General features: G+C 44.6%; 2 protein-coding genes across 2 annotated transcripts; one reads left to right on the forward strand and one right to left on the reverse strand.

Annotated features, from left to right (window-relative positions):
* Positions 1-415: 415 nt before the first annotated feature.
* On the reverse strand, positions 416-8763 carry LOC117862489 (ABC transporter C family member 4). Its single transcript, XM_034745979.2, has 11 exons — positions 6562-8763; positions 4745-5065; positions 4357-4443; positions 3390-4025; positions 3126-3290; positions 2703-2997; positions 1936-2150; positions 1549-1854; positions 1384-1447; positions 1023-1262; positions 416-867 (listed from the first exon to the last, which is right to left on the reverse strand). The coding sequence occupies exons 1-11, from the start codon at positions 8704-8706 to the stop codon at positions 752-754; spliced, it is 4590 nt and encodes a 1529-aa protein (XP_034601870.1). The 5' UTR covers positions 8707-8763; the 3' UTR covers positions 416-751.
* An 11309-nt stretch (positions 8764-20072) lies between these two features.
* LOC140223373 (uncharacterized) lies at positions 20073-20633 on the forward strand. Its single transcript, XM_072295156.1, has one exon. The coding sequence runs from the start codon at positions 20073-20075 to the stop codon at positions 20631-20633; it is 561 nt and encodes a 186-aa protein (XP_072151257.1).
* Positions 20634-27370: the final 6737 nt, after the last annotated feature.

The raw sequence follows: 27370 nt of genomic DNA on the forward strand, positions 1-27370 counted from the left end.
CTTGAATACTGTAGAATAATTCTAGATATCATGACTTTTGGTTGCTTGAATACCACCATTTGGATACAGAGAATACCGTCATTTGGATCACTTGAATACCATAATTTGGTTTGCATACTTGGGACTTAGACAACCTACAAGGTTCATGCTAGATAAACCATTAGTCCCAATAACTATGTTGTCAAAAGTATAGATTAATGGAGCCATGTTCCTTACACTACTTCAAGGGAACAAGTAGAAACCAAAACCAATTTTGGGGATGTCAGTGTTCAGATGTAAAAACCTTGCTTTATTGGGATCGAATTTCAGGTTGGCTTCTTGCCCCTGTTGTTTCCGCGACGGAAAAAATGTTCCTTAACTGCATCTATATATCAAGAATGACCTGTATCAAAGCAATAACCTGTGGGAGGAAGAATGACAATAGCAACATCATATTTTTTTTCCCCAACTATCCAGCTGTTTTTGATCCTTCATGGATGCCTCCGACCAAGCATTCATCAGATACAAAAAATGGAGGGAAACGGAAGTGTTCAAGACTTCGAGTGTTAACCAAATTGTGCAGTTCTATGTAAGATAAGACATGTTGCGACATGTAATTTGCTCATTTAGTGGCAACAGGGAAATACAACGCTTTGTGCTTGCAAGCTTACTCCTACTACAGTTTATTTTTCCTTTCGTTAGATGCTGTGTATGCTAATGTGCCTAAATTTCTCCTTATACTGCTGTCTTTGTCGGGTCGACATGGTCTCTCTCATCCATCCGTTTCCTTCGAGCTGGAAGAACGACTTGCGTACTCCTTAACCATGGCACCAAAGAGTGACGGCCTCCCCATCAGCTTGGAGGGTGCGTCAAACTCAGCCACTAGCCCTGATACAGATAAACACAAATGCAAAGGTTAAACAGAGGCCCAAAATCTTGATACAAGCAATTGCTCTCCATTTCCAGTGGTCAATTGCGACGTGTAAACTAGTTTTTGGAAACTAATGCAAGGGAAAGGTAGGGATGATCATGCAAAGGCTTACCTGCATCCAACACCAGAACTCGGTCGCTGTCCATTACAGTCGGTATACGGTGGGCAATGCTGATGACGGTGCATTCGGCGAATTCCTCTCGGATGATCCTCTGGATAGCTGCATCTGTTTGAGAATCAACCGAAGCTGTTGCCTCATCCATGAAGAGGATCCGGCTGCGTTTCAGTATAACACGGCCAAAGCAGAGGAGCTGCTTCTGCCCTACACTCCAGTTCTCCCCCATGTCGGCAACTGTGATGAACAGGCAATGAGCAAGAAAACGTCATTCATCTGCTGTCGATACTAAGAAGTAAGAAGAACATATTAAGTCAACTTGGAGCACAATTATCTTTTTATATGAAAAATAGCAAACCTAGTGCATCAAGCTTCTCTGGTTTTGAAGCTACTATATCCTTTAGCTGGCAACGCTCGAGGGCCTGAAGGAAAATAATAGATATAAGCATCTCAAGCTTGATAGAAGGAAAAAAAATAGTCATGCATCCAAGAGGAATGTTTTGAAAAACAGAGCTTGCACTACCTGCCATATTTCAGCCTCAGAATACTGCCCAGTTGGGTCTATGTTGCTTCTTACAGTTCCTTCAAAGAGCACAGGTTCTTGGGGAATCACACCAAAGCGAGACCTTAGATCATGAAGCCCCAAAGTGCAGATATCAACACCATCGATGATGATTCGGCCTTCTGCAGGCTCCACAATCCTGAATAAAGCCTGGACTAAAGTCGACTTGCCGCTGCCAGTCCTTCCCACAACTCCAATCTTTTCCCCATTCTTAATACTTACAGTAATACCTTTCAAGATTAAAGGTGTATTTTGACGATACCGAACCTGAAAACGAGTTTTACATATTGCTCATTCATCTTAAACACTTAAAGTACCAGGGAGTGATACAAACAAAATAATACTGACCTTCAGATCTTTCACATCAATATCTCCTCGGCTGGGCCAATTTGATGAGGGAAGACAATCTGCAACCTCCCATGCTGCCTCAGAAGGGAGGGTACTATACTGATGCACCCTCTCTACAGCTACCATATCATTTTCGATCATACAGCTTATGGAAATTGTGTAGTATACTAAGGAGTTAAGAGAAAGGCCATAGGAAAGGGACATGCCGACAAATTCTGCATCAGAATTGTGTTTATTAAGCTCAAGGATCAAACAGAAAACATATAGTGATACAACTTTCAATAGAATTCATCAGTGATCCTTTTTGAGTATTCAGCCTCAGACATACAATGACGTAACAGCAAGCTCATAATTCTTGACATGCTTTCAACAAACAAGTACTGCTTCATTGTTTATAGAAACATCTACGAAGGATTGCACTCAAGGTTTGGATATTCAGACAACTAGCCATGCTGTCAAGTTCACCCCAGTGACGCAATTCATTCATACTTAGCAAATATTTTTTTTCTAGTACATTATTCCTAAGAGATAATATCTCTTATCATTCATTTTGGGGAAATGTCCAAACAAAGGCTTAACAGGTCATGTAAATTTTAAATATCTTTGTTACACAATTACAATTAAAAAAACACTATATAACAGGCACGGCACTTAGAGGTTATATCAAAATCCTCTATGCTTAGCATGGGACATGAATATCAATTCTACTATATCCGATGTCCCACAAACTTTTATGATTATTCAACTAATTGATATTAAAATATTACCTTTCTTGATGAAATTGCTAGGCAAACTGATCATGAGAAAAGCGGTTATAGACAATATAAGTGTGCCAATTAGCTCCAGGCGAAATCCAAGCCACTCATTAGCTGCATAATTATGGAAAGACATGCGCAAATTCGAATTGATCCTGTCCAGGTTTGTCTGGTAGAACTCGTCCTCCTTTCGGAAGCACCTTACAGTTGGGGCACCCAAAAAGGTTTCTGTAAAGTGATCAATAATCGGCGCCCTTGTTACTCCTTGAAGACGAGTAAGCTCTCGGGATGTTGCAATATAACGATTCTGAAAAACATGATGAAAGGAAAGAAATCCAATTTATCATTGATTTCAACGTGAGTGTTGTATTGATGTTAAATAGTATGAACAGTGATTACAGTCCTCTGGGATGCATTGTGATTATTGGATCATACCCGATACCAGATGTTCAAAAGCAGTAGAGGAAGCACTGCTATGACTGACGGCCATGCAACTTGGCAAGTAACAGCAATGTTGGTAACCACAGAAATGCACATTGATGTGGCAAACCCAACATAGAACACAAGGGAAGTATCAATTTTTGATTGGTCCGATGATGCCTGTGAAAGGTAAAAGATTGACATTGCGTTTCAAGATGTGATTGTGTATACAATCAACAACAAATAAATTATATGCCTAGTTGGCTATACAACACATACCCTGCTTAGGATCCTTCCTGAAGGAGTGGTGTCAAAAAATGACATTGGAGCTCTTAGAATGCTGTCAAACATCTTGTTGAAAAAGGCCTGTGCTGATTGAAGCCCCAAGAATGTCACAATAATAGTGGTGATCATTTCCAATATAATCGTAGTAGCAACTATTGAAGCATAAACACCAAGAAATATGGTAGTGTCAAATACAGGGCCACCTGATGTTTCATATGACAGCCAGTAGTTACTAGCCATACTGGAGCCCTCTGACAGTAGTGTCACAACTAAAATGACCACAACTCCCCACCATCCCCAAGCCTGTGTCATGTATAGCTTGTACACACGCCAGCTTACTCGGCCACTCTCCTTTTCCTCTTCCTTGATCAACTTAGAAGAACCTGCTTCTTTGTTTATCGCAGTGCCAGTTGTTTCACCATTTTCGTCATTGGATTTCGAGTTGATAGATGGGACATCTACAGATCCTGTGGAAGCCTGAGAGCTCTCTGTGTTCTGAACATGGCAACCTTGTTCCCCTGTTGTCTCCATGGAACTATGATGAGCAGCAACAAGATCTGAAAAATCAGGGCACGATGCTAATAACTCACCATAGATCCCTGACTGGATGACTAACCCATCTTTCATTACCTGCATGTTGACACACAAGCTAATGTAGTTTAATTTCCAGTAGCCGTCAACAACATAAGCATGGTACTATCGGTGTAATATAATTATATAGCATATCTTCACAGCACAGCAAAAGTAAACTGAAGATATACTTGAATTGAAATGTATCTGTTTTTTCATGTAACCATAGATCTGAATATTGCTGTTTATTTCTATACACCAAGAAAGAAAACATTGCTACTAACTATAATAAATGCATATTTTTGCTAAGTTTAAAGTTTGCATGGTGAAGGAAGAATGTATTACTAATCTGTTTTGTCAAAATGTAACATGGACAGTTCAAAAGACTTACAATTATAGTATCCACATTTTGCAAGAAGTCCATTTGGTGAGTCACAAGCAACACGGTCTTATTCTTGAGCATGCCTTTCAGACATTCCTGCATACGTAGACAAGTTATTTAATGCATTTTAAAACCGTAATCAAACACTGACCATAATTCTACTTGTTTGGAAAACTTTCCATTATCATAAAAAAAATAGCATTGGTAAATCAAGTACGGTGTGAGTCCACCTTATTGTGAACAGATTCCAGACCATCATGGTTCTGCATAAGTTATGCATCTTGCAGAATTCTACAGATTTTGTAGAACTCAAATTTATAAATAACTGAATGACTTTGGCAGAACATATTAACATAACATAAAAATGAAGCATAAGAGATTAGTATTCAGTAGTCACCATGAAAATAGTTGATCCAGTATGAGCATCAACTGCACTAAAGATGTCATCAAGAAGATATATATCGCAATCTTGATAAACTGCTCTTGCAAGCTGAATGCGTTGCTTCTGACCCCCGCTGAGATTGATCCCTCGCTCACCTATTTCAGTCTGGTCACCAAACTCCATCATTTCCAAATCCTTTTCCAGGCAGCAAGCATGTATGATTTCTGAATATCTCTCAAGGTGCATTGGCTTTCCAAATAAAATGTTCTCTTGAATGGTTCCATTTCGGATCCAAGCGGTCTGGGCAACATATGCTGTGCTTCCAAATATGCTAACCTATATCAAAGAGAAAATGGAGATAATGCAAAAGTAAAATGATCTGAAAAAACAAATTGGCATAATAGAGGTGAATAAATATGTTATTTGACAACAAATAATACGCTTAAACCACAAATCTTTTGTGTGCTAATCCCAAAAATAAAATGAAATATAAAATGTGAATGTTTGAATTTCAATGATGTGTTTCACCTGCTACGATAATTGACCAAATATCCTGAAATGTAAAGAAAGAGATGGGATGGACTAATCAAGCTAACCGTCCAAACGATGGTCCTCTTCCTATAACATTAGTTCTACTGTTATGTCAACAATATTATCTTTCATCAGATTTGTACTGGGTTTACAATCTGGTGGTAAATTCAAACCAAATTTGGCAGTCTTAGCAATAAGGCTTTAGTGAAGTTTATGTTTAAGCAATCTCTGCATGTTTGATAGCCAGTTTGGAGACCAGACCCAGACAGTCATATCTCAAAATCACTGAACGCTCTAATTAATAGTACAGTACTCACTGCCACAAAAGGCTAAGAAGTACTCATGCATATTAATTCTCCATCTGAAAGCTACTGCTAGCATAACTTAAATTTCTGAATAGTTATTAATCAGAATCTAGCATATTTTAGCTAGATACTCCCTGTTATTGTGCAAAAATAAAACTTTTTAATAACATTATTAAGTGATAGTGACAGCCGAGTTGATCATGTATTGTTGTACTATACCAGAGTTTCTTGCAGGTTCTGGAACCCGGCCAACTATTGTATCAGAGCAACTCCAAGAGTACTTCAAAAAATTCTTCCCCAAAACTATGTATTGGGAGTTCTTCCAAAAAAGATTTCCCCCAAAAACATATCAATCCACAGCAAATCACTAATAAATAGCCCCAAATATTTTAAAACAGGCCACGTCATCGTATTGGGCCCATCGGAAGGGACGCGCGAGTGTGCGGGAATCAGGATTGGGGGAGGAATACCAACGCTAAAATATACGCGGTGGTAGGCTGTTTTTTAGCGTTGCTAAAAAATTGGGGAAGGTTTGGGTGGACCGTTGGAGTTCGTTTTTTCTCCTTTTTTCCTAAAAAAATATTGGGGTAAGATTAGCAGCCTCTTGGAGTTGCTCTTAGTGACATGTAATTATAATGTGGACCGAGCAACACACTACAACTGCAATAGACAGCAACTTTCAGCGCATCAGTCTGATACAAGGAAAGTTGGGGTCCAAGTCAACCAGAACCCAAAACCACGGCTGTCCAAGGTATCGAACGACCATCCCCAGTTCCCCACGTCTCTACCACCTTAATTATCACATCTTGGGAGACCGGAATCAGCTGACGGCCAACGAACGGCCATGGACCGTGGTAAGTAAACTCCCCACTAAACTCGCGCACGAGTTGATCCGATGGTTAAAAAAAGAGATTAATAAAAATGTTATGCGAGTTGATCTAGATGGTCGCTCATTTTCATGTTTTTATTGGAGTTTACCAGTGAAGTCACACTCACCTTGCCGGAGACCTTGTGCATCTCTCCCATGATGCACGACAGCAGCGATGACTTGCCAGAGCCCACCGTCCCGACCACCGCCGTGAGCTCACCCCTCCTCACCTCAACATCAATCCCCTTCAGTACTGTCACCAACTCCGCCGACCCATTTCCTTGGCCATTCTCTTCCACGCCAAGGCGGGCCTGGCTGTCGCTGCTCCTCATCTCCTCGCTTGCCGGCACGTCCCACGCAAACACGCCGCCTCGCACCTCGACGGCCACCGGCGTGTCCTCAGCACCGCCGCTCTCGACGCGCTCCACGGCCGTCGTGTCGATCTCGGCGTCCGTCAGGAACTTGTTCAGCCTGCCGAGCGACACGAACGCCTGCATGGACATGACGATCGTTTGGGGAAAGTTCTGCATGGGGCCTTCCAGCATGCGGAAGAACGCCGTGGCCGTGAACACCTTGCCGGCGTCGAGCTGCCCGCCGGAGGCGATGTAGGTCCCGAACACGAGCACCGTCATGGCGAGCGGGCCGCTCGAGAACACCACCGTGTTGGCGCACATGAAGAGCATGATCTTGGCGAGCCACCCGAGCTCGTCCCGCCGGATGTCGCGGACCTTGCCACCGAATGTATCCTCCCACGCCTGCAGCTTGATGACGCGCATGTGGTTGAGCATCTCGGTGATGGCCTTGACTCGGCTGTCCCGGACGCCAAGGAACTTGAGCTGGTACGACAGGTTGAACTTGTTGGCGAACGCGGTGATCACGGTCACCGCGGTGATCACGGCGAGCGTCATGAGCACGGCGGGACCGAGGTAGGTGTAGAGGAGCAGCAGAGCCACCACGATCTGCAGCGGCATCAGCCACAGGCCGTGGAGCCCGTGCATGGCGAACGAGACGATCCCGGCGTCCACCTGTATGTAGTTGACGATGGAGCCGGCGCCGTGCGCTCTGCGGGCGCCGGCGGTGAGGCGCAGCGACTTGCGGTAGAGCGCCGTCTGCAGCGCGCCGCGGATGCGCATGCCCAGGAGCTGGCCCTGGAAGTTGTAGTGGTGCGACGCAAGCGTCTGGACCGCCTTGCCGACGAGCAGGATGAGGACGAGCCGGAGGCCCTCCCATGGCGTCCCGCCGCGGCGGATGAACTCGACGAACTGGTCGATGAGCGACGGGCCGACGTACATGGCCGCGAGGCGCGCAAGGCCGAGAAACGCGGTAAGCACGAGCCGCGGCCAGAAAGACAGCCACAGCGCGACGCCCACCGGGTGCCGCGACGCCGGCGACGCCGGCCAGTTGGACATGAACAGGTCGTGAGCGGCCTCGGCGCGGAGGCCGGGGGGCACCGGTGGCACGTCGTCGGCGATGAGTGACTCGGCTGCGTAGGCCTTGTTGATGAGGGAGATGATCCAGCTGAACGTCGCGCGCGAGAGGAACGACGCGGCGACGTAGGGCGACGCAGGCGCCTCCTCGCCGGCGTGCTCTGGTTCACAGTCTCCCGCGCCGGTGCCATGGCCGGTGAAGCCAGTGGCCGCTACGTATGCCAGTGGCAGCGAGACGAGCAGGCCGGCGAAGGCGAGAACATCGTCCGGGAAGATCAGCGAGCCGTCGGCGCCGCGGACAACCGCTGAGGCCGAGAAGAGCACAGCGCCGAGCGCGGTGGCGAGCCAGAACACGCGGAGGTGGGCCTGGTGCGCGCCTTGGGCAGCTCCTGCTCTCCGCGACGTGGCGACGGTCCACGCGGCCGCTCCGTGCGCGACGGCGTGGACGGAGAGGAAGGCTGCCTCCGCGGCGCGCCACGGCGTACTCGGCAGGAGCAGGATCGCGAGCGCGAGGAGGACGACTGACGCCGCCGCCAAGACCGCGGAGGCCCCGAGCGAGACCACGTAGCGGAAGGGCGGCGGCGAAGGGTGATGACTCGGCTTCTGCAGCAGCGCCTCGCGTTCGGGAGGAGCCGCTGCCGCCACAGCCGAGCCTCCTCCACTGCGGGGGCGGCGGGCGAGGAGTACGAGGCATGCGGCGAGGAACACGAGGTCGACGGCGCCGACGAGCGCGCGCTGCGGGCACGGGGAGAGGAGCACGAACGCGAGCAAGTCGGCAAGGGAGCCGTGGCCGGGCGGCGGCGCAGCGCACGCCGTGGTGGCGAGCCACCAGGGGAGCGCCATCATCCCTTGTGCTGCCTCGGCGGCGAGTGCGAGGAGCTCGTCGGGAAATCTCCGCCGGGATTCTGTTCACATATAGTCCATTGGGGAAGCGAAATTCGTTGGGAGCTCCAGGATTCGTCGCATTAGACTACTCGGTGTGTCACTTTCGCTCTTGACCTTGAACTCTATCTAAAATGTTTTTTTCCCTTGTTCCAAAATGAATTTTGGCTTGTTTCCCAAGCATCGAGGATGTCGAGTGTCCTCGTGTTGCTGTCCGCACTCTGATAATTTTCGTTTATGAGCTGAAAGCTTGTGAAATTCTAGAATCGAAGTCGCCAGAGTCAATATGCATGGTACCTATAGTTCTATAGTTCTATAGTCCCCCCTAAAATTCCTATCACATCGAATGTTTAGATACTAATTAAAAGTATTAAATATAGATTAGTTACAAAACTAATTACTCAGATGGAGGCTAATTCGCGATACGAATCTATTAAGTCTAATTAGTTCATGATTTGACAATGTTATACTACAATAAACATGTGCTAATCATGAACTAATTAGGCTTAACAGATTCTTCTCGCGAATTAGCCTTCATCTGTGTAATTAGTTTTATGTTTAACTCTGTTTAGTTCTCCTAATTAGCCTTAGAAGATTTGATGTGACATGGATTAGACTTTAGCTTAAGGATCCAAATGCCCTAGGTTCCAAATTGATACCAGGAAGATGACATGACTTTGAACTAGCTACGCCGGCTAAGTTTCCGGGTCTAGTAACACAAATCATACAAATTCTAGGCTCACATCATTCCTTTTTGATGGTCACGGTGTGTGATCATTAATAGCGTGTTTGGTTTGCCGGATGATGGCGTCCGGAATCATCGTCCCATATCCGAAATTGTTGTGTGTGAGAACAAAAATGGGACGGCAACTCTGACGAACGAGGACGATTCAAAGCGACCACCTTGTTTGATTGGATTATATATACTACCGGAATAAGACCGTTGATTCCGGTGGTATGATTACAAGAATATACTGCAGCTGCATATATTTGGTCTTTGGCATAATTAATTGTTAAACAAACAGCTAACCAAACCATGAAAACATGTGGCGATGGAAGCCTTAGCCACACGAGCAATACCCGAATCCGTCAACATGCCAGGTCTTCTCAAACCTACTGCACGGCGAAATTCCTAATGGCTAAGCTCAGCATAGCTTAAACCCGAAATTTACGGACAGTCAACGCAAGGACATAAACAAATATGAGTGGAATGGCACTTTCTAATGTACTGATTCTTCTAAATGCGGTTGCACACAGATGGTGATTACTGGGCCTCAGAGATAGGAGAAATTTAAATTTGGAAGGGATAAATTGCTAGAGTATTCTGAAATGATGAACTGTGCTACTGGATCGTAACCAATTAAATATCTTGGGGTTCTTGTCTCTGGATCCAGGCTTCATGTCATGGATTGGCTTCTACTAGATGAAAAGGTGCTTAAGAGACTAGGGGTGTATTTGGATGGAGGGGACGGGACATGGTCATCCTTCCTTTTTTTTGGATGGGATGATTCCACCTGATATTTAGTTGGAGGGACGGGGACGTTCCTGATTTCGTGTTTGGTTGGAGGGACGGCCGAGGGACGAGATGGATGGCGTTTCCATGCCGTTAACTGTGGGTCCCAATTGTCATTCACTTAAAAGAGCATGGGCCCATTGTCAGCTGCCCAAAGCTCCGGCGTGCTCCGCCCCTTCTGCCACGACCTGCACTGGCCCCGGCAGCTCCGGCCCCCGCTGCCACGGCCTGCACGGCCCCCAGCAGCTCCGCTCCCCGCCGCCTCGGCATGCTCTGCCGCTCAGCTTCGCGCGCGCCTGCCTCCTCAAGCCCCATCGCCGCCGGCACCCTCCCTAAGCCACGATGCCACTGCCTCCTCAAGCCCCACCTCCACCGCCCGCCTCCCCAAGCCCCGCCACCGTGGCTCACGCCGCCACGCTCCCCTGCGCCTCCGCCCCGTCCACACGCTCCCCTTGCTCCGCCGCCGCCCCGTCCACGCGCCACCGTCGGCCTTGCCTATCCGCCGCCCCATCCCCACGCACGGTCTCCCCTTCCCCGCCCTAGTGTGCGAGACGGCGTTAGTGCCGTTCGTGTGGGACGGATCGGTCCGACCATTTTCTAGGGACGGATCCATCCATATTTTTTAAGGAATATTCTACTTTGATGCCGTCCTCGTCCCACCACCCCTCCAGCCAAACACATGCAAAACTGGGACCGTCCCATCCGTCCCTCCATCCAAACACACCTTAGATGGCTGGCAGGGAAGTTCTTTGACAATTGGAGAGAGACTAGCTGTGACGACCCTGGTGAAATCAGCCGAGTTAATCCTAATCCAAGTCCCTAATCCCTCTGTCTCAGCTCCCCTGAGCTTAAGCGCCCAACTCCGGTTCTTAGTCCCGACCCCTGAGAACCCAACCGACCCGTCGGTTCCTTCTGAGTCCCCAAAGGCAGCGCTCCTTTCAATCTTGGAGCTGTGGAACAACCGAGACTGACTGGTGGGCCGCAAAATCTTTTCCCTGGATCTCTCGAGGTAGACGCACTCGAGCAGCATGCGCCACTTCAGAGCTTCTCCGCCGCGTGGCTTAATCCCTCCGACGCCTGCCGCTTCGCCCAGTCGCTGGTCGCGACAGGATGGATTCCCGCGCCCTCCTCCCCAATCGCAGTGGAAGCCCCTCTGCAACCCTTTCCGCCTCGTCTCGCTCGCGTCCTCGCCGGCCGTGCCTTGGTGCTCCGTCACCGCTGTCGCAGAGCTTTGCCGCCTGCCGCGTCAGACCGCCTCGCGGCTCGCGCCCATCATCTCGCCGGATCCCCGGCTGCAGGGCCCGATGCCTTCCGGCTTTTCCGCCGCCTCTCCACAGTCGCGCCGCCCACGAACTCGCTACACGATGATTCCTCCCTCGCCAACCCCGACTCCGGCAGCGTCAGCTCCCTTCTCTCGCCCCACCAATGCCGTGCGCCGGCAATGCCGCTGTTTCGTGCTCGACTGCGACGCCGTTCGCCTTGTCATTTCGCCTGTTGCAACCTCGCTTGCAGCGCCTTTCTCCCTGTCACACCAATCAAATCTGCCGCTCGACGATGCCCGCCTCCGCCAAATCTCAGCCCCGGCAAAACTGCGCCTGCACCGCCTTGTCTCCAGTGCCCAATGGCCAAAGACGCTATCTCCGAGGTCCTGTTCCACCGCCCCTCGCCGCTCAATCACCGCCATGGCAGCGCACTCCATCCTTTTCTTCCGGTCTTCGTGCTGCCCGAAATCTCTCTCTTCCGCGCCGCTATAAAAGGGAATGCCAGAGTTCCACCGGAGTTCCTTCACCTTTGCTGTCTCACCGCCCCTACTCTTAGCGCACCTGAGCACTTGCGCTGAAACTCTTGAGAGTTCCCCTCTCCGCTCAAGTCCGCTTCGCCCCAATCCACGTAGCCGCCTGCTCCTCCGCGCTGTGCTAGAGCTTCCTTGTCGCTCACAAGAAGCTCCGCCGCCGCCGGAGCACCGCCGGACATCGCCGCCGCCCAAGCCTTAGTGCTTAAGTCCTTCCGCCCAAGTCTGTTCCTTCCCGACCCCAAAGCCCCACCTATAAACCGAAGGTAAGCTGCCGACCCCTTTTTGTGTCGCTCGACCCCTTTTTCCGTCTCGCCCGACCCTGTCTGTTTAGCCGACCCTTTTCCACCTCGCCCGAGGACTCGGCTGTATCCTTTTCCTTGACCCGAGGGTATCTGTGTAAAAGATCGGAATTTCTCTACGTTAAGTCTGAGGACCCCGAACACAGTTATCCCTTAAAGTTTAAGGGTCAGATCACAAGTCTTTTCCTATCCGACCTCTTTTATCCTGTTCTCCACCAACTAAAGTGAACTTCCCCACCTCTTCTGTAGCCTTGCTACAAGTGTCCGAGATTAAACTGCAAGTGTTGTTGAAATAACCGTCTAAACACTAACTCCTGCATTGCATTCATGTAGAATTACACCTCGCTGACGGCGTCTACGAGCTGCACCCGGCGCCAAAAGACGGAGCTGAAGCTGAGCTACCAGTTCCAGAAGCCGAAGCCGCCCCAGCTGAAGACCAGTTCTCCTCCCCTCCGCTTGAAGGCAAGCCCCGGAGCATGAACCCCAAATTCCTAAACTTGCACATGCTTTCCTGCTTATGTTTGTGCATTTACGTATAGTAGTTGTTTGTAACCATAGATGCATGCCATAGTTCCTGTGATCTGAACACTAGTTTTGTTGGGTCGAATAGTTGCACTGCTTAAATAGGAATCGTTAAAAGCCGAGTGATTCCCTGTCACTCGCGAGTTATAGGAGTTGGTTGTTTTCCATTCTGTTACAACTATAAGGACGATGGATGGGGCAGGGTTTTGGTTAACTCTTTTGGTGGTCGGCTGATCGCCCCGTCTATCTATGGAATCTGTTAAGGCTCGACAGTGGTGTTGTTCATGATCAAGTGTTTGAAAGTACTAACCTCATACTCAGTATGGGATGGGGAAGCCTAGTACCTGATTGAACCTAGACGTGAGCGGTCACCCCACTGTCCTTGGAATGAAGTTCCCCTGCGGCCGCACATGGTGGCAAGTGTAGTCACAGAACGGCAGAGGCCGGGTCTGTGGAACCTTGCACCAAAGGAAGTGGGCCCGACACGGGTTAGGGAATTGATGGGGAAGGTCGACACAGGAAGCGACCCTCGGTGGTGCGTGGATGTCGTGAGGTTAGGTTCACCATGCATGGTTAAAGAACTCGAATCGATTCGTCTGCCTCTCACAGTTTGAGACTGCTTGATCATAATGTCACACTGAGTAATGAAAGAGTCTGATGATGACATGGTCTTGATGTTGAGCTTATATACATAAAGTTGGATCTATGTTTGTTTAGAGTAAGATCCAAATGTAGACTGGTTAATGAACTTAGAATCTGAGCTAAAACTTGAAAGCAAGGACCTAATGTAGTCGCTTTTGGGCAAACAAAACCCCTCAGCCAAAGAGCCTTGCATGTCTAGAAGTGGTGGAGTAGTTCTTCCCACCAGTCGGTTAAGTCTTGTTGAGCTTAGAAGCTCAGTCTTGTTGTGGCTTCTCTTTTCAGGTGAAGTTGCAGCTTCCGAGCTTGCTGCTGGCACTTGGCCGTCCCAGCTCCCTCCGGGTTGGACGGTCGAGTGGGATCCTTCCTTGGACGGCGGGGAATGGGATCATTGATGTCCTGGTTGGCCTCGCTAGGGACGTCCGACCCCGACGAATAGCTTCCGCTTGTTGTTATCTTCTGTTTTGTTTTCTTCAGAACTTGTTAAACTCTGATTTACAACCAAGTGTGTAACAACTTGTTAATCTAATGGTGGACCTGTTGTATTCTCTGGAACCGCTCACCTTTGTGTGGGTCATGCTAACTCGGTCCTGTTAAAGTGGTTAAATCGGATGAAATCCGACGGCACATCGAGTTAACTTGATTAAGGCATGAGTGTCGCGTGTCAAGCGGCTTAACCGTGCTTTAGTTAAGTTAATCCGAGGTGGTTCCACCACACTAACCCTGATAAATGATTGTTTGAGCAGCATTCCAATTTATGCAATGTCTATGTACCTTCTCCCAAAAAATATCCTAAAGAGAATGGACAGAACTAGAAAGAGATTCTTTTGGCAAGGAGGGGGGACTAAGAAGAAATATCATTTAGTCAAATCGACTAAAATTGGCATACCGAAAAGGAATGATGGATTGGATATAAAAGATTTGAGGAAGATGAACTTGAGTCTGCTCTGAGATGGTGGTGGAAACTTGAAATAGGTGATGGCATGTGGCAGGAAATTGCTAGGAAAAAATATATGAATGAAGGAGGTTTACATCAATTTAAATCAAATCCTTCCAATTCCCCTATGTGGAATGATCTTTGAAGGTCGGAGATCTCTATCTGAAGGGAGAATTGTTAAAATAGGAAGTGGTCTAGACACTAATTTTTGGAGAGACCCATGGTGTGGGGTTGTACCACTAAAGGAAAAATTTCAGTCCCTTTTGAAGTTTGTAACGAACAAACAGGAAGTGTAGCTAGAATGGTTCCAGAGGGTGGAGTTTCACTTTCAGGAGGTGGCTTGATGAGGGGGCACAAAACCAGCTTAGACAAATGAGAGACATACTCACCTCTTGTGCCTTGTCAAATGACAAAGACAATCCTAAATGGGTTTGGGAGAAATCAGGGATGTTCTTTGTGAAGTCAATATACTCTCACTTATGCAACTCTGAAATAGGAGATCCTAACCGGGAGATTTGGAAAGCAAAGATCCCCCTTAAAATAAAACATTTTATGTGGTTAATTCATTGAAATGCTATCCTAACCAAAAACAACTTGATAAAAAGGAACTGGCATGGGGATAAATGATGTAGCTTTTGTAATTTGGATGAATCAATTGAACATTTGTTTTTTGACTATTCTCTAGCAAGATATATTTGGAGTCTGATTGCATTTATCATTAATGCTTCGTGCAGACCGACCTCTTTTGAACAATTTTGGGCATGGGTTAGAAGATATCTTCCCCATTCCAAAAAAGTTCATTTGGTGGGGTTGTCAGCAATATCCTAGGCTATTTGGAAAACAAGAAACTCAGTTTGTTTTGATAAAAAGCATACTAGATCTCCTTCTGAGATTGTCTGTTTAGCTTCTTCATTTTTGTTGTATTGGGCAGGTCTCCAAAAGCTAGAGGACAAACTAAATTTGGAAGCCGACGCAGAAGCTATGAAGGAAACGGTGCTCCACTTTCACTCTCATACAATGCCACCCTAAGACGCTGGACTGATTCTGCTACAGTAGGGGGGTTCCTAGAAGACTACATCATAGGAAGTAATAGTTGCTAGATCGTCTCTAGAGTCCGTTTCTCGCTATTTAGGTGTTAGTAATGATTTTTGTAATAGAACTATAAGGGGAGGTCCCATCAGGGGGCAGGCCCTTTGTGCCTAGTTGTTGTTGCTCCTTCTTTTGGTGGTTTGTGACCTGTAGTTTATTTTTGCAGTACCTTGCAAACTTTGTAATTTTGTTTCTTCCAAAGTAATGAAATTTGGGCGAGGCCCTTGATGGAAAAATTTGAAGGGAACTGTGGGTCCAAAAAAAGGGGGCATTTGGTGTGTTTCCATTTTCAAGTGTCAATGAAACATTATTTCGAGTATATCCACATTGTTGCTACCCATCTCTTGCAATGTTCGTCTTTGGGCTAAAAGTTTCTATTATTCTTAAACTTAAATTGGAAGTACGTAATGTTGTTGAATTAAATTGGAAGTTCTTAGGGTCTAAGTTTGAAAAATCCTAACAACAAATTTAAGATCTTTTTTGAAAAGTTGGAAAATAATGTTTCAAATGCAAGGAAAAACAAGAACCTATCGGCAACCGAAAGGAGTGCATCTCGTGTCTGGCTGCTTGCTGCCTTGGCAGTGAGCTGGTGTGGAACTACTAAATTGGAATCCCGTTTGCATAAATTTGATACTACTAGACAAAAGATTTCTAGGAGCGGTTGAAAACGCATTTGCAAGGGCGGACTCAAGGGCCGCTATTTCTTTTTTGCAGCTAGAAATAGCGTGTTTGCAGGAGCAGGCCTCGAGCCGCCCCTGCAAATGCTTTTCCAGGGCGGACGAGGCCATGCCCCACCCCTGCTAAAGTCATTTCCAAGGGCAGGTGAGGGGGTGATCTGCCCATGGAAACCAATTAAAAAACAAAAGAAAAAAACCAAAGAAAAAGAAAAAGAAAAATTGCAAGGAGCTGCTACACGCCGGCCGCCCTCGCCATCGAGTCTGAACTAACCAAAGATTATGGAACACATACATAGCATTAACCACCTAAGAAATACCAGATCCAAAAAAATACAAGAAAAAACATAAAAAAATCTCGCAGGGGTCACTTCGTTGTAGGGCTACCGAGCCTCCATGCGACCATGTCGAGCTACCTCATGCTGGAGCTAAGGAAGAAGCTTCGCCATGGGTGACCCCGCCATTAGATATGAGGAGGGAGGGAGAGAGGAGCCGTTGGTCTTAGAGGGATGTGAGGAAGCAAGGTGCTTGTCACTGGGTGTGGAGAGCTTGGTGTGAGTCTTGGAGAGAACAACCACTGCTAGGTGTGGAGAGTTTGGTGCCGGTCTTGGACGCTGCTCCGCTGAAGCAGTTGCGTGTGAGGGAGAAGGCGCGGGAGGGTGAGGCTGTCGTGGCAACGGGAGGGGGAGTAGGAGGAGGAGGAAGCACTGGCTTCTGGTGCCCTCCTACCATCGTGGCGTGGGGGAGGAGGAGGCGGAGTGACAGAGCAGGAATGGATTGGCTGTCAGGGTGGATAGGAGGGGGGTGGTGGCTGGTTAGGTGGAGAATGGAGATGGGCCGTGTGCCACTAGCTGCCATGGCCCCGTCGAGAGGCCAGAGGAAGTGTAAGGGGGAGAGGGAAAGAGAGAGAAGATAAGGTTGAGAGAGGAAGGGTGTGAGCCAATAGAAGTGCATGGTTTGGATGGTGCAGATCAATGATGTGGCACAACATGTTTCTGTTGTGAACTTATAACATATTTCTGGACTATTAAATGATCTCAAATGAAAAAGTTGTCGACTACAAAGATTTAGATCTTGTTAAGCACTAGCACTTTGATATAGAGCTTGTACATCCAAGATCATTTGAAAATTATAAAAATTTAAGATTTCAAAATTAGAGCCCTTAGAATGATCTTTTGAACTATTAAATGATCTCAAACATAAAATTTATTAACTACAAAGTTTTTGATTTAATCTAACTCTACAATTTTAATATAAAATTTTTATTTATTCGGACCATAGATTGTACTAAAAAGACACATCATTTAAACTTAATCTTTCTAATCCTTAACATCAAATGAAAACTTGTATGTTTGTGACCACTAAATAATCTCAAATGAAAAACTTGTCAACTACAAAATTTTAGATCTCGTTAAGAACTACCACTTTGGTATAGAGCTTGTTTACATCTGAGGTCATTTGAAAAATTAAAAATTCAAGATTTCAAAATTAGAGGACTTAACTATTAATTGATCTCAAACTTAGGTTGTCAACTATAAAGGTTTTTGTCTAATCTAACTCTACAGTTCGATGTAGAGCTTCTCTATAGCCGAAGTCATTTGAGAATTCAAAATTTTTAGATTTAAAAATGAGAGAACTTATAATGAACTTTTGAAGTACTAAACAATCTCAAATGAAAAAAAATTTAACTACAAAGTTTTAGATCTCGTCGAGCTATACAATTTTGATATAAAGTTTGTGTTCATCCAAAATCATATTAAAAAGTTACAAATTTATTTTTACATGACTATTTCTAGGGTGAGCCTTGTCATCACCCGCCTATAGAAATTATTTTTGGGAGCAGTGATGGGTTGACCCACCCCTGAAAATGATCATTTCTAGGGGTGGGTCACCCCATCACCTGGCTCTAAAAATATGCGCCATTTGTTGGGGCGGCTCGCCTCATAGCCCACCCCTACAAAAGCATTTCTCGAGGCGGGTCGGAAGTTACAGTAGCCCACTCCTTTTGTAAGAGCAGGTGACCTTTTGACCCATTCCAAAAAAATCGAGGGGCCCCTACAAATCATTTTTGTAGTAGTGTGATATGTGAAGGAATATTTGTTGACTCATGTAGTAGCACGCCACTTTACAATGCCTCACTTCTTCTTTTTTAATGAACCAAGCAGGAAAGATGTCAGTTGTAATATCAAAAAGATACTTCTCATTGTAGTAAATCGTTAAGTTGTTAAGATTGTAAATATGTTTGAAATCTTTTAATAAGTTGACAAATCTGCCAGACGACCACTATCCACCCATCATATAAAATTGGCAAGTCTAGCATACGGATCAATCCATACTTTTCAATGTCCTAGATACAAATCTCCAGCTGAACCGTTGAAAAATATGGTTCATTAATCACTATTTTGTGATGGATTATTAGTGATCCGTGATGTAATTTATTCATCATAGATTACATGGTTATAGATTATATGGTTTCTTGCAGTGGCAAATTAACACCATATTGATGTTGTGACCCAGCAAGCTTCCATACAAACTTCTTGAACAACTAAGCTTAGGGTCACCTTTCTTCTTAATAGTTTATCCTTGATCAATCCTTATGTACTTTTCGCTTTCCCTTTGATATGCAAGTCCACAATCAATGCAATGAGACCATATATCTCTTTTTCTTATTACAATCATTCCTTGTCATATCTTTACTTTTACATGTTTTTTATGACATGAGCTTCACTTTGTCATTTAAATAAAATTCTAACCAATTAAAACTCATAAACTCATTAGTCCTTTAATTTTTTATGTCTTTCAACTACCAAAACCTGTGAAAGGCCTAGATGCACTTTCAAGATTGGCTCTCATATTCCTAACAAAAATGAACTTAAAACCAAGATATCTTTTATTTATGACACCATGGTGATCTCATCCACACATAAAAAATTACATCATTGTAACTACCTGTCCACCATGAGCAATTTAGCATTAGTGGTTGTTTCTAGTTCGGAAGGGATGCCTTGCGACAACGGACAACTACCGGTGATGACAATTCACCCATGTATAAATACATCAACATCAATCAGTACGTACCACTGAACTCATTTACAATCATTCTTTCATTTTCATTTACATCCATTTTTAATGCTTGCAATGTGGATTTCTAGAAATGATGTTAAAAAATTTATTGAAGAAACTCTATCATACTAGCAAACTCTCCGATCTCTAGAATGAAATAGAGTCTAGTGAATTATCGTGAAAAAGGAGAAATGATAGGCTCTAGATTAAGAGGGGTTAGTAGTTAGTACACTTTAATTTGGACTATCAACCATAGTTGATGGCCCAAATATACATTGGATTATCTGGATACAGACTAGACCCTTCAAGCAAACAAAAAGGAAAAAAAAGTATGAAACATCGAGTGTCGTCACATGTGGAATACATGCCAATAGTGGACAAAACTAGTTGAGAAAATTGTAGATCCATGCCACCCGAACTCAACATTACAAACTCAGTTCCACAAAGCATAAACCAATTTGATGTGGCATATTTAAAGTTAAAGTAAGCATATCTACATGATCCATTTATCAAGAAAAGACAATAAAAAGAGGCAGGGCTGCCAAGTATATAGCGTTATCTTGCCAATACATACTAAATATACTTCCAATAAAATGAGTCATCAGAATTGTAATCAACTCAATGACATGTCATCTATGCTTATCTAAACTCCTAGAACTTTGTTTGCAAAAAGCCAAAACCTTGCTTGAGGTACATGATCTCCACATTCTATAAATAGGCCCCAAATCATGTGCTAGTTCATCACCCATAGCAAGAGCAAACCTAAACACTGAAAAGCATTAGCAAACTCTCAGCAAAGATGGCAGCTAAGATATTTGCCTTCTTTGCTCTCCTTGCTCTCTCGGCAAGCGTTGCTTCTGCGTACATTTCACCAGTGAGTGCTCTTGCCGCAACCGCTAGCCCCCTATACTTGCCCCAAGCTACTACTACTCTGTTGCCAAATGTGTTCAACCAACTGGCTTTGGCAAACCCCATCACCGCTGCCTACTGGCGGCAACAACAATTCCTACCAAACATCTTCAACCAAATGGCTCTGGCAAACCCCATCACCGCTGCCTACTGGCAGCAACAACAGTTCCTGCCAAACGTGTTCAACCAACTAGCTCTAACAAGTCCTATCACCCACTGGCAGCAGCAACAACTGTTGTCCAGCGTGTTCAACCAAGTGGCTTCGGTGAACCCCATCACCACTACCTACTGGCAACAACAACGATTGCTGCCAAACGTGTTCAACCAACTAGCTCTGACGAGTCCTATCGCCCACTGGCAGCAACAACAACTGGTATCTAGCGTGTTCAACCAAGTGGCTTTGGCAAACCCCTACTTGCAGCAGCCCTTCATTGGTGGTGCCATCTTCTAAATGATGTATGAGTTTGTACTCCAATAATAAAGTTTCACATGCCAATAGTCATGAATTATCATAAATAATAAACAAAGATGATTTATTGGCATCCTTTTCTTTGTTTATGTGTGTCTTATAATTGTCTGTGTCAAAATTAAGAATCCACATCTTTGAATCGTAAGGTAAAAGGCATAAAGTTTATTGTAATAAGTGCCAAGTACATGGTGAGGTGGTGGGCAGCTTAGAATAATTCAAGCTTGACTATACCCAAAGTTTGGGTAAGGTTCTATACATGGTTACATCTTAGTAATTACTCTTTTTTTTCTCGCCATGGAACGTTTGAAATCTTCTGTGCATCACGAGGAAAAACTAAATACTAATAATGATGAAATAGTGATTGAAAAGCATATTTGCTAAACATCACGTGAGCCATGTGTGCTGTAATAGGATGACTAGCTACAATCAAGGCTCACGTGTGCTGCAATAGGATGACTAGCTACAATCAAGTACACTGGTTCTGGATCTCATTATTTTTTTATTTTGGATCCGTAAGCTCTGAGAGACCTAGCGAAGAATATGCTGATATCTTTTCAAAGTAGGCCTGCATGTCATTTCTCTTGGGGTATGATCCAGTTCAGGGGCCATCCCATATGTGAATGCTTAACCAGTCCCTAGCTACTGTACATATCATGCTACCTTAATCAATTAACTAAATGTTCTGTCAAGTTATATATGATATACCCAGCCTAGATGATATTCTTAGAAAGTCTCTACCAAGTAACGGGCCTTTACTACCATATCACGGAGCAATTCAGGATTGGCAAAGATGCTGAAAGCATTGCTTGATCGAAGATGTATGGGCATGTGTGCTTCTGTACTCATAGAAAGTACGTGAGACGAGAGTGGTGCATCAAATGCCTTTGTTGCAAGGCAAGAGTACTTACTATTTTTGTAGAAAAAAAGGAGAGGCCCAATTGCAAACAATTAATACATGGTTAAGATATACTTTGGTAATCTTTTGGAGATTTGGTTATCAAAAAATGAATGATAATTTTTTTCAAATAACATGGATGATAATATAATAATGCTGGGGCTCATAACTCATGAGGAACCAACAAGGAAGGGCTGGGGTTACAGTAGTAGGAAGTTAAGAGGCTTTGTTGATGAGGCTACATAGTCAAATACTCCCTCCATTTTTATTTATAAGGCGCACACACATATGAAGATTCAAACTTTGCAATATTTGACCAATAATTTGACTATTAACTTTTTATTTTTATAATGTAAAGTTATTTGGTTGGATTCGTAATCAAATATAATCTACAATGATTACGAGTTTATAACCATAAACAATATAAGATAAGATAAACGAGTTGTCAAAGTGTTATTTGGAAAACTGTACCAAATCATACCATGTCTTATAAAGATAGATGGAGGGAGTACTTGTTCACTAACATAGATCAGTAGAACAAAATCACTAGCATGTGAGATATTTCATTTGTAAGTTATGACTTATAGAACAAGTCCTAGCTATATTTGTGCCTAAGTTCAGTTAATACAAAAAGATTCGAGATCCACATTATCAAATCACTACATTACAAATTCACCTTTACAAAGTGCAAAATAAATTGACGTGGCTAAGGTTTTGACATGTGTAAATATGAACTCATCATAGCAATGACACTCATGTATCAAGAAAATACAAAAATAAAGGCAGTTTGCAGTATAAAGTTCAAATTATCTTCCAAAACATAACGTGTAATCCAATAAAAATAAAATATAAAATGGATTATTAGATGTCAAAACTGACTGCATGACATGTCATTTCTAGATTATCTGGCTACAAATTTGTTTGGCAAGGGCCAAATGTAGCTTGTGCTATACAATGTCATGTTTCTATAAATAGACCCCAAAATCAGTAACGTATCCATCACCCATATCATCGAGGCCAACAAGCATTATAAAGTAAACATACTACCATATTCTCATCAACAATGGTAACCAAGATATTTGTGTTTCTTGCTCTTTCAATGAGCACCGCACTGCGTTCACTATTTCGCAATGCTTCCCACAAGTGGTTGCTCCTATCTACACCACATTCCACAGTACTTCCCGTGGATGACAACTATGGAATCTGTTCTACAAATACAAACTTAATTAAAAGTCTACATTAGTCCTAACAAATTAATGAAATAAAATTCACACACTAAATAATCTACTATCAAGTAACATACCCTACTCTACTCCTAACTACTACTACTCCATCGAAAATTGACAGCAAATTGGCACAATAAAAAAATATATCCAAACAAGTACACTAGCAACACCAATCTATACGCAACTAATTTCACTAGAAATCGATGGGAACTGAAGTGGAATGACCTAGGGCACCATTTAGGGTTCCACAAAAATGCAGCCAAATCAAGCTATTCCAACGAATGGAATCGAGAAAGGGAAGGTACCTTGCTTGACTAGGATTCGGTCTACTCCTTGGTTGATTTTGCCGGATTGGGAGGGTGTGAGGGCAGAAAGGGAGGGAGGGAGGGAGGGAGGGAGAGGGTGAGGGGGAGAGGGAGAGGGAGAGGGAGGGAGGGAGAGAGAGAGAGCGGGCGAGAGGGAGAGAGAGAGAGGAGGGAAGAAGGAGAGGGGGAGAGAGAGATCCCCTGTTCGAACAGAAGGAAAACGCTGAGGGAGGGTCATGCACCACACGTGCAATATGCCCAGGGCACGGCACCAAACCTCACGATGCCGCATTTGTTAGTGTTGTCCTACGCAACACAGTCTTGTGACGTTTGGTACTGTGAGTTTACACTGAATTGGCTTCACGACACGTTGGCACTGACATGTCACACAACGGCGCCAAAAGTCACATAGCCGTGCTATTGACCAATGTCAGGGTCCATTTTTGGGATTGTTTCCGCCTGGAGTCCAAATGTAAAATTCTTACAAAACAGAGCTAAATTGCAAAAAAAATATGAGTGGGGTGTAGTGTGTAGTTTGCTAGTTGCTACACATCTGCAACGGCAATCCATGAAACCTCATCATTGTAGCCATCGTCCCATGATCACAAATAAACCAAACAAAACGTGAAGTGGGGGATGCGCTTTGCTAATAACTTGCAGGCTGCAGGTATAGTGTCAAGGAAAAAATCATTTTACTACCCTCACCAATACACTTTGTCTGCTTAATCCTTCAAAAATAATCTTGGCTCGATTCTCCTCCCCTCCAAAAAAAATATTTTAGTTAGTCAATCTATAATCTGATAAGATTTTCCTTTTCTATTTCTCTATGTACCAGTTGGGTTTTACGTTCAAATTTTGTAAGAAGACTTGTAACATGATGTAGAAAATACTTTAGGAATTTTGAAGATTATTTTTTATGCAGTTTAGTATTCCTAGGATTAATTTTGTATTTAATATTTCTTAGCTATGAAAAACATTAATATATTTTTATAAGACATCATATTATCTAGTCGCTTAAAAAATTTAAACTTAGTCTTAACCTATACAGGGAGAAAAAAATACAATTCTTACTTAGGGGTAGATTGAACAAACTTATAGTTTGGGAGAGTAAACCAGGCCTAAAGTTTGTTCGGAGGCTTAGATGGAGAATATGAATTAGTGAGGATAGTAATGGACTTGTCTTGTGAGTAATAATAGGCAGTTTGGGCATAGGAACATTGGATTAAATAATGGAGAGGTAAAGCCTGCTAGAGTGTTCAAATCAAGCTTCTCTCCCCAAAGTCCAAACTTGATCAACTTTTCTAGCCCCGTAATTCTTATCATGATTCACGCTTGGGCTCCGGTGTGGTTGTGTTTCGGGGAGGGTTCAACTAATGTGATTTTTTTCATGGCCCTATCTTAGCACATTCATTGAGAGGAAGAGAATTACAACGTTGCAGCTAAGAGAGAATCCTCGTAGCGCAAAGTTACAAACCACCAAGCTAGAGGCAAGCGAACTAAAGCAACAAGAATAAGAAAGGACATCCCTCAACCCCAACAACCTAACTAGATGACCCAAAATAAGCTATGAAAAGATACATCATCACCCTCGCTGGTTGCCTATATAGATTGCAAAACATTCTAAACATAGCACCACTGGCAAAGCATCCATCTAGGGAGACGAACATCCATCACAACAGCATAAATGCAGTGGCAAAGCATCCGCCCGAACCATCCAGCACTATAGCAGCGACCAAGCATCCGCATGGAGAGATCCACCATCCAGCACGCCAACAGCAGCAAAATATTCTCCAGAGAGATACCGGCATGCATGACGGTGGCGGCAAAGCATCCGCCGAAGCAGCATAACAACGGCGGCAAAGCATTCGCTAAAGATATAGCAGCAAACATAGATGACCCAAGCAACCCAGCAGACTAATGGCCGAACCACGACGAAGATGTCTAGTGCACACAGAAGACAACTTCTTCTCCGAGCGGAGGCAACGAAGGCTTCGCACGAACCAACGAATATAGACAAACCGTGGAACGACGGCAGCAACCACATAGAAGGCAACGACCACCATGAGGAGTGGAGGCCAGGCTGCGCCCCCCGATAGATCAGTCCAAATAGAAGATGGGGAGGTGACTACTGGGCTAAAGGGGAGAGCAGGCGAAATGGTCAGAGGCGGTGGCTGCAAGAGTACACTAACAATGGATGGATGTTAGGCGGTGGTGCAAAGCCCTAGGGAGGGCCACGCAAGGAAGAGGATGATTTTCTCTTTTGACTTTATTAGTATGAAACTTTGAATACGTGTGTGCAACTAACATTGAATACGTGGAGGGAGCATGTTTAATTAGTTGATTTATTTGGTTCAGGCTCATGGCCTCATCGGTCATCTGACCCATGTACAATATCATTAATTACCACCGCTTTCAGCGCTACATCCATCTGATGGGGGCTAAAATTTAGCCTTGGGGTGTTTGGGTAGGGGGCTAAAGTTTAGCACTTATGTTGACAAAAGACCTATTTACCCATGTTGGAGGAGTGAGAGGGAGGAGAGAGAGAGGAGCAAGGGGAGGAATTTGGATAAGGGGGACCACTTTTGGCCCCTTTAGTCCATTTTAGTACCTCTTGAGGGGCTAATGGATTATGGGGGGCTAAAATTTAGCCCCTCCATTTTAGCCTAGGTGTTTGGGAGCACTAGTGGCTAAAAGTGATTAAAATGGGAGTGCTAAAATTTAGAACCCCTCTCCCAAACACCCCCTAAGTGTGCATGCAGAAAGCTTCGAGTCAAACAAATCATGTGAAAAAAGCTTGATTGCTACCACGTTGAGAGCTGTACGATAAAAAAATTGTAGAGATAATTCCTATTTTCTTGCAGTCCAAAAGATCACCCACTCCTAAAAATGAGTGGGTTACTGTAACTTCCAATACATCCCTGAAAAAGCATTTGCAGGGTCGGATCATGGAACTCTAAAAATGGGGTCATTTCCAGAAACGGATGATGGGATGATACACTCCTAAAAATAATATATTTGTCTACAGCCATCCGAGCTTCTCAACGTACCTATGAACATACCTAGAAATTGATGATATGTTTGTCGTTGCTCTCGGAAAAAGAGACACTGATCTAAAAAAAATAACCCGATAGGCAAAACCCATGAAGAATAGCTCCTATGTAGTTTGTGGAAGCTGCTTCGTAATTTTAAAGTCTATTAGACTCAAAATAGAAGTTTAAATCAACATTTTAAATAACTAGATTAAGTTTAAATCAACATTTTAAATAACTAGATTCAACATTTCTAAAAATTACACCAACATTTAAAAATAGTTGACTCAACATTTCAAATCATAGATCAACATCTTGTAAAAAAAATATTACATTCAACATTTTTCATAACCTATTTCAACATTTGATAAGAACACATTCAGCATTTCTCAAAAACAAGCTCAACATTTTGAAAGCAATTTTTCTGGGTGCTTTCTTCTTCCTTGCGGCTGCGGGCGAGCAAGCCTCGGTGGCGGCCGCGGGCAGGCGAGGCGCAGCGGCGGCCATGGCGCAGCAGGCGTGCGAGCGACAGCGGCCGTGGTGGTAGGCATGCGAGCTACAGCCGTGGGCAGGCAAGCGGAAGCGGCAATGGCGGAGAACGGAGCCGGCCGCGGGCACACTGACGGTGAACGGCAAGTTCGGCGCAGGAGCAGCCCTCATCGGGCGAGCGCGTGGCGTGCAGGTGGATGCGGCGGCGCGGTGGGCGACGGGAGAGACTGGGAGAGCATGTGCTAGGGTTGAATTGGCACTACAGCATCTAACGAATAACACTTGTTGCACGAATCTCAAATATTGGTAGTCCTAGAAGAAAAAACTTCCGTAAGCTATATAGGGTGTGTTTGGTTGCTTGGGTTAGTTGTAGCGGGCTAATAGTTATGCATGGCCCAATGTAGCCTATGTTAGTGTAGCTAGAGCCCATCTGTTTGGTTGGGTGGCTAATCTGGGTCAGGCCAAGATGAATTCGTGTTTGGTTGATTGGCTAACAGTCCGGCCTGCATAATAATGGGCTTTGCATCATGTTTGGTTGGATTGGCCAAGCCCGAATCTGCATAAATTCATTCTAACTGGAGTAATAACAGTCGCTTGAGGCAAAGAAGAAAACGGACAACTCCCTGCATCCTCCCCTGATTTCCTTCTACAACCCGGTTGCAATTCCTGAGCAGATGAATAATGAAACTGATAGGCAATGAATAAAATAGCATCAATTTTCCGTCTATATCTCTACAAAACATATCCAAGTTCTCGCAAAAGGAGTGGCTCTTAG

The sequence above is a fragment of the Setaria viridis genome, chromosome 7, assembly GCF_005286985.2.
Source record: "Setaria viridis chromosome 7, Setaria_viridis_v4.0, whole genome shotgun sequence".
Taxonomy (NCBI): domain Eukaryota; kingdom Viridiplantae; phylum Streptophyta; class Magnoliopsida; order Poales; family Poaceae; genus Setaria; species Setaria viridis.

Coding starts and splice junctions, on each gene's coding strand:
- LOC140223373 (XM_072295156.1), top strand. CDS start 20,073: ATGGCAGCTAAGATATTTGCCTTCTTTGCTCTCCTTGCTCTCTCGGCA.
- LOC117862489 (XM_034745979.2), bottom strand. CDS start 8,706: ATGATGGCGCTCCCCTGGTGGCTCGCCACCACGGCGTGCGCTGCGCCG. Junction 5,066..6,561: donor TGCACAAGGTCTCCGGCAAG/GTGAGTGTGACT, acceptor TCTTTGATATAG/GTTAGCATATTTGGAAGCAC. Junction 2,151..2,702: donor TAGCAATTTCATCAAGAAAG/GTAATATTTTAA, acceptor ATTCTGATGCAG/AATTTGTCGGCATGTCCCTT.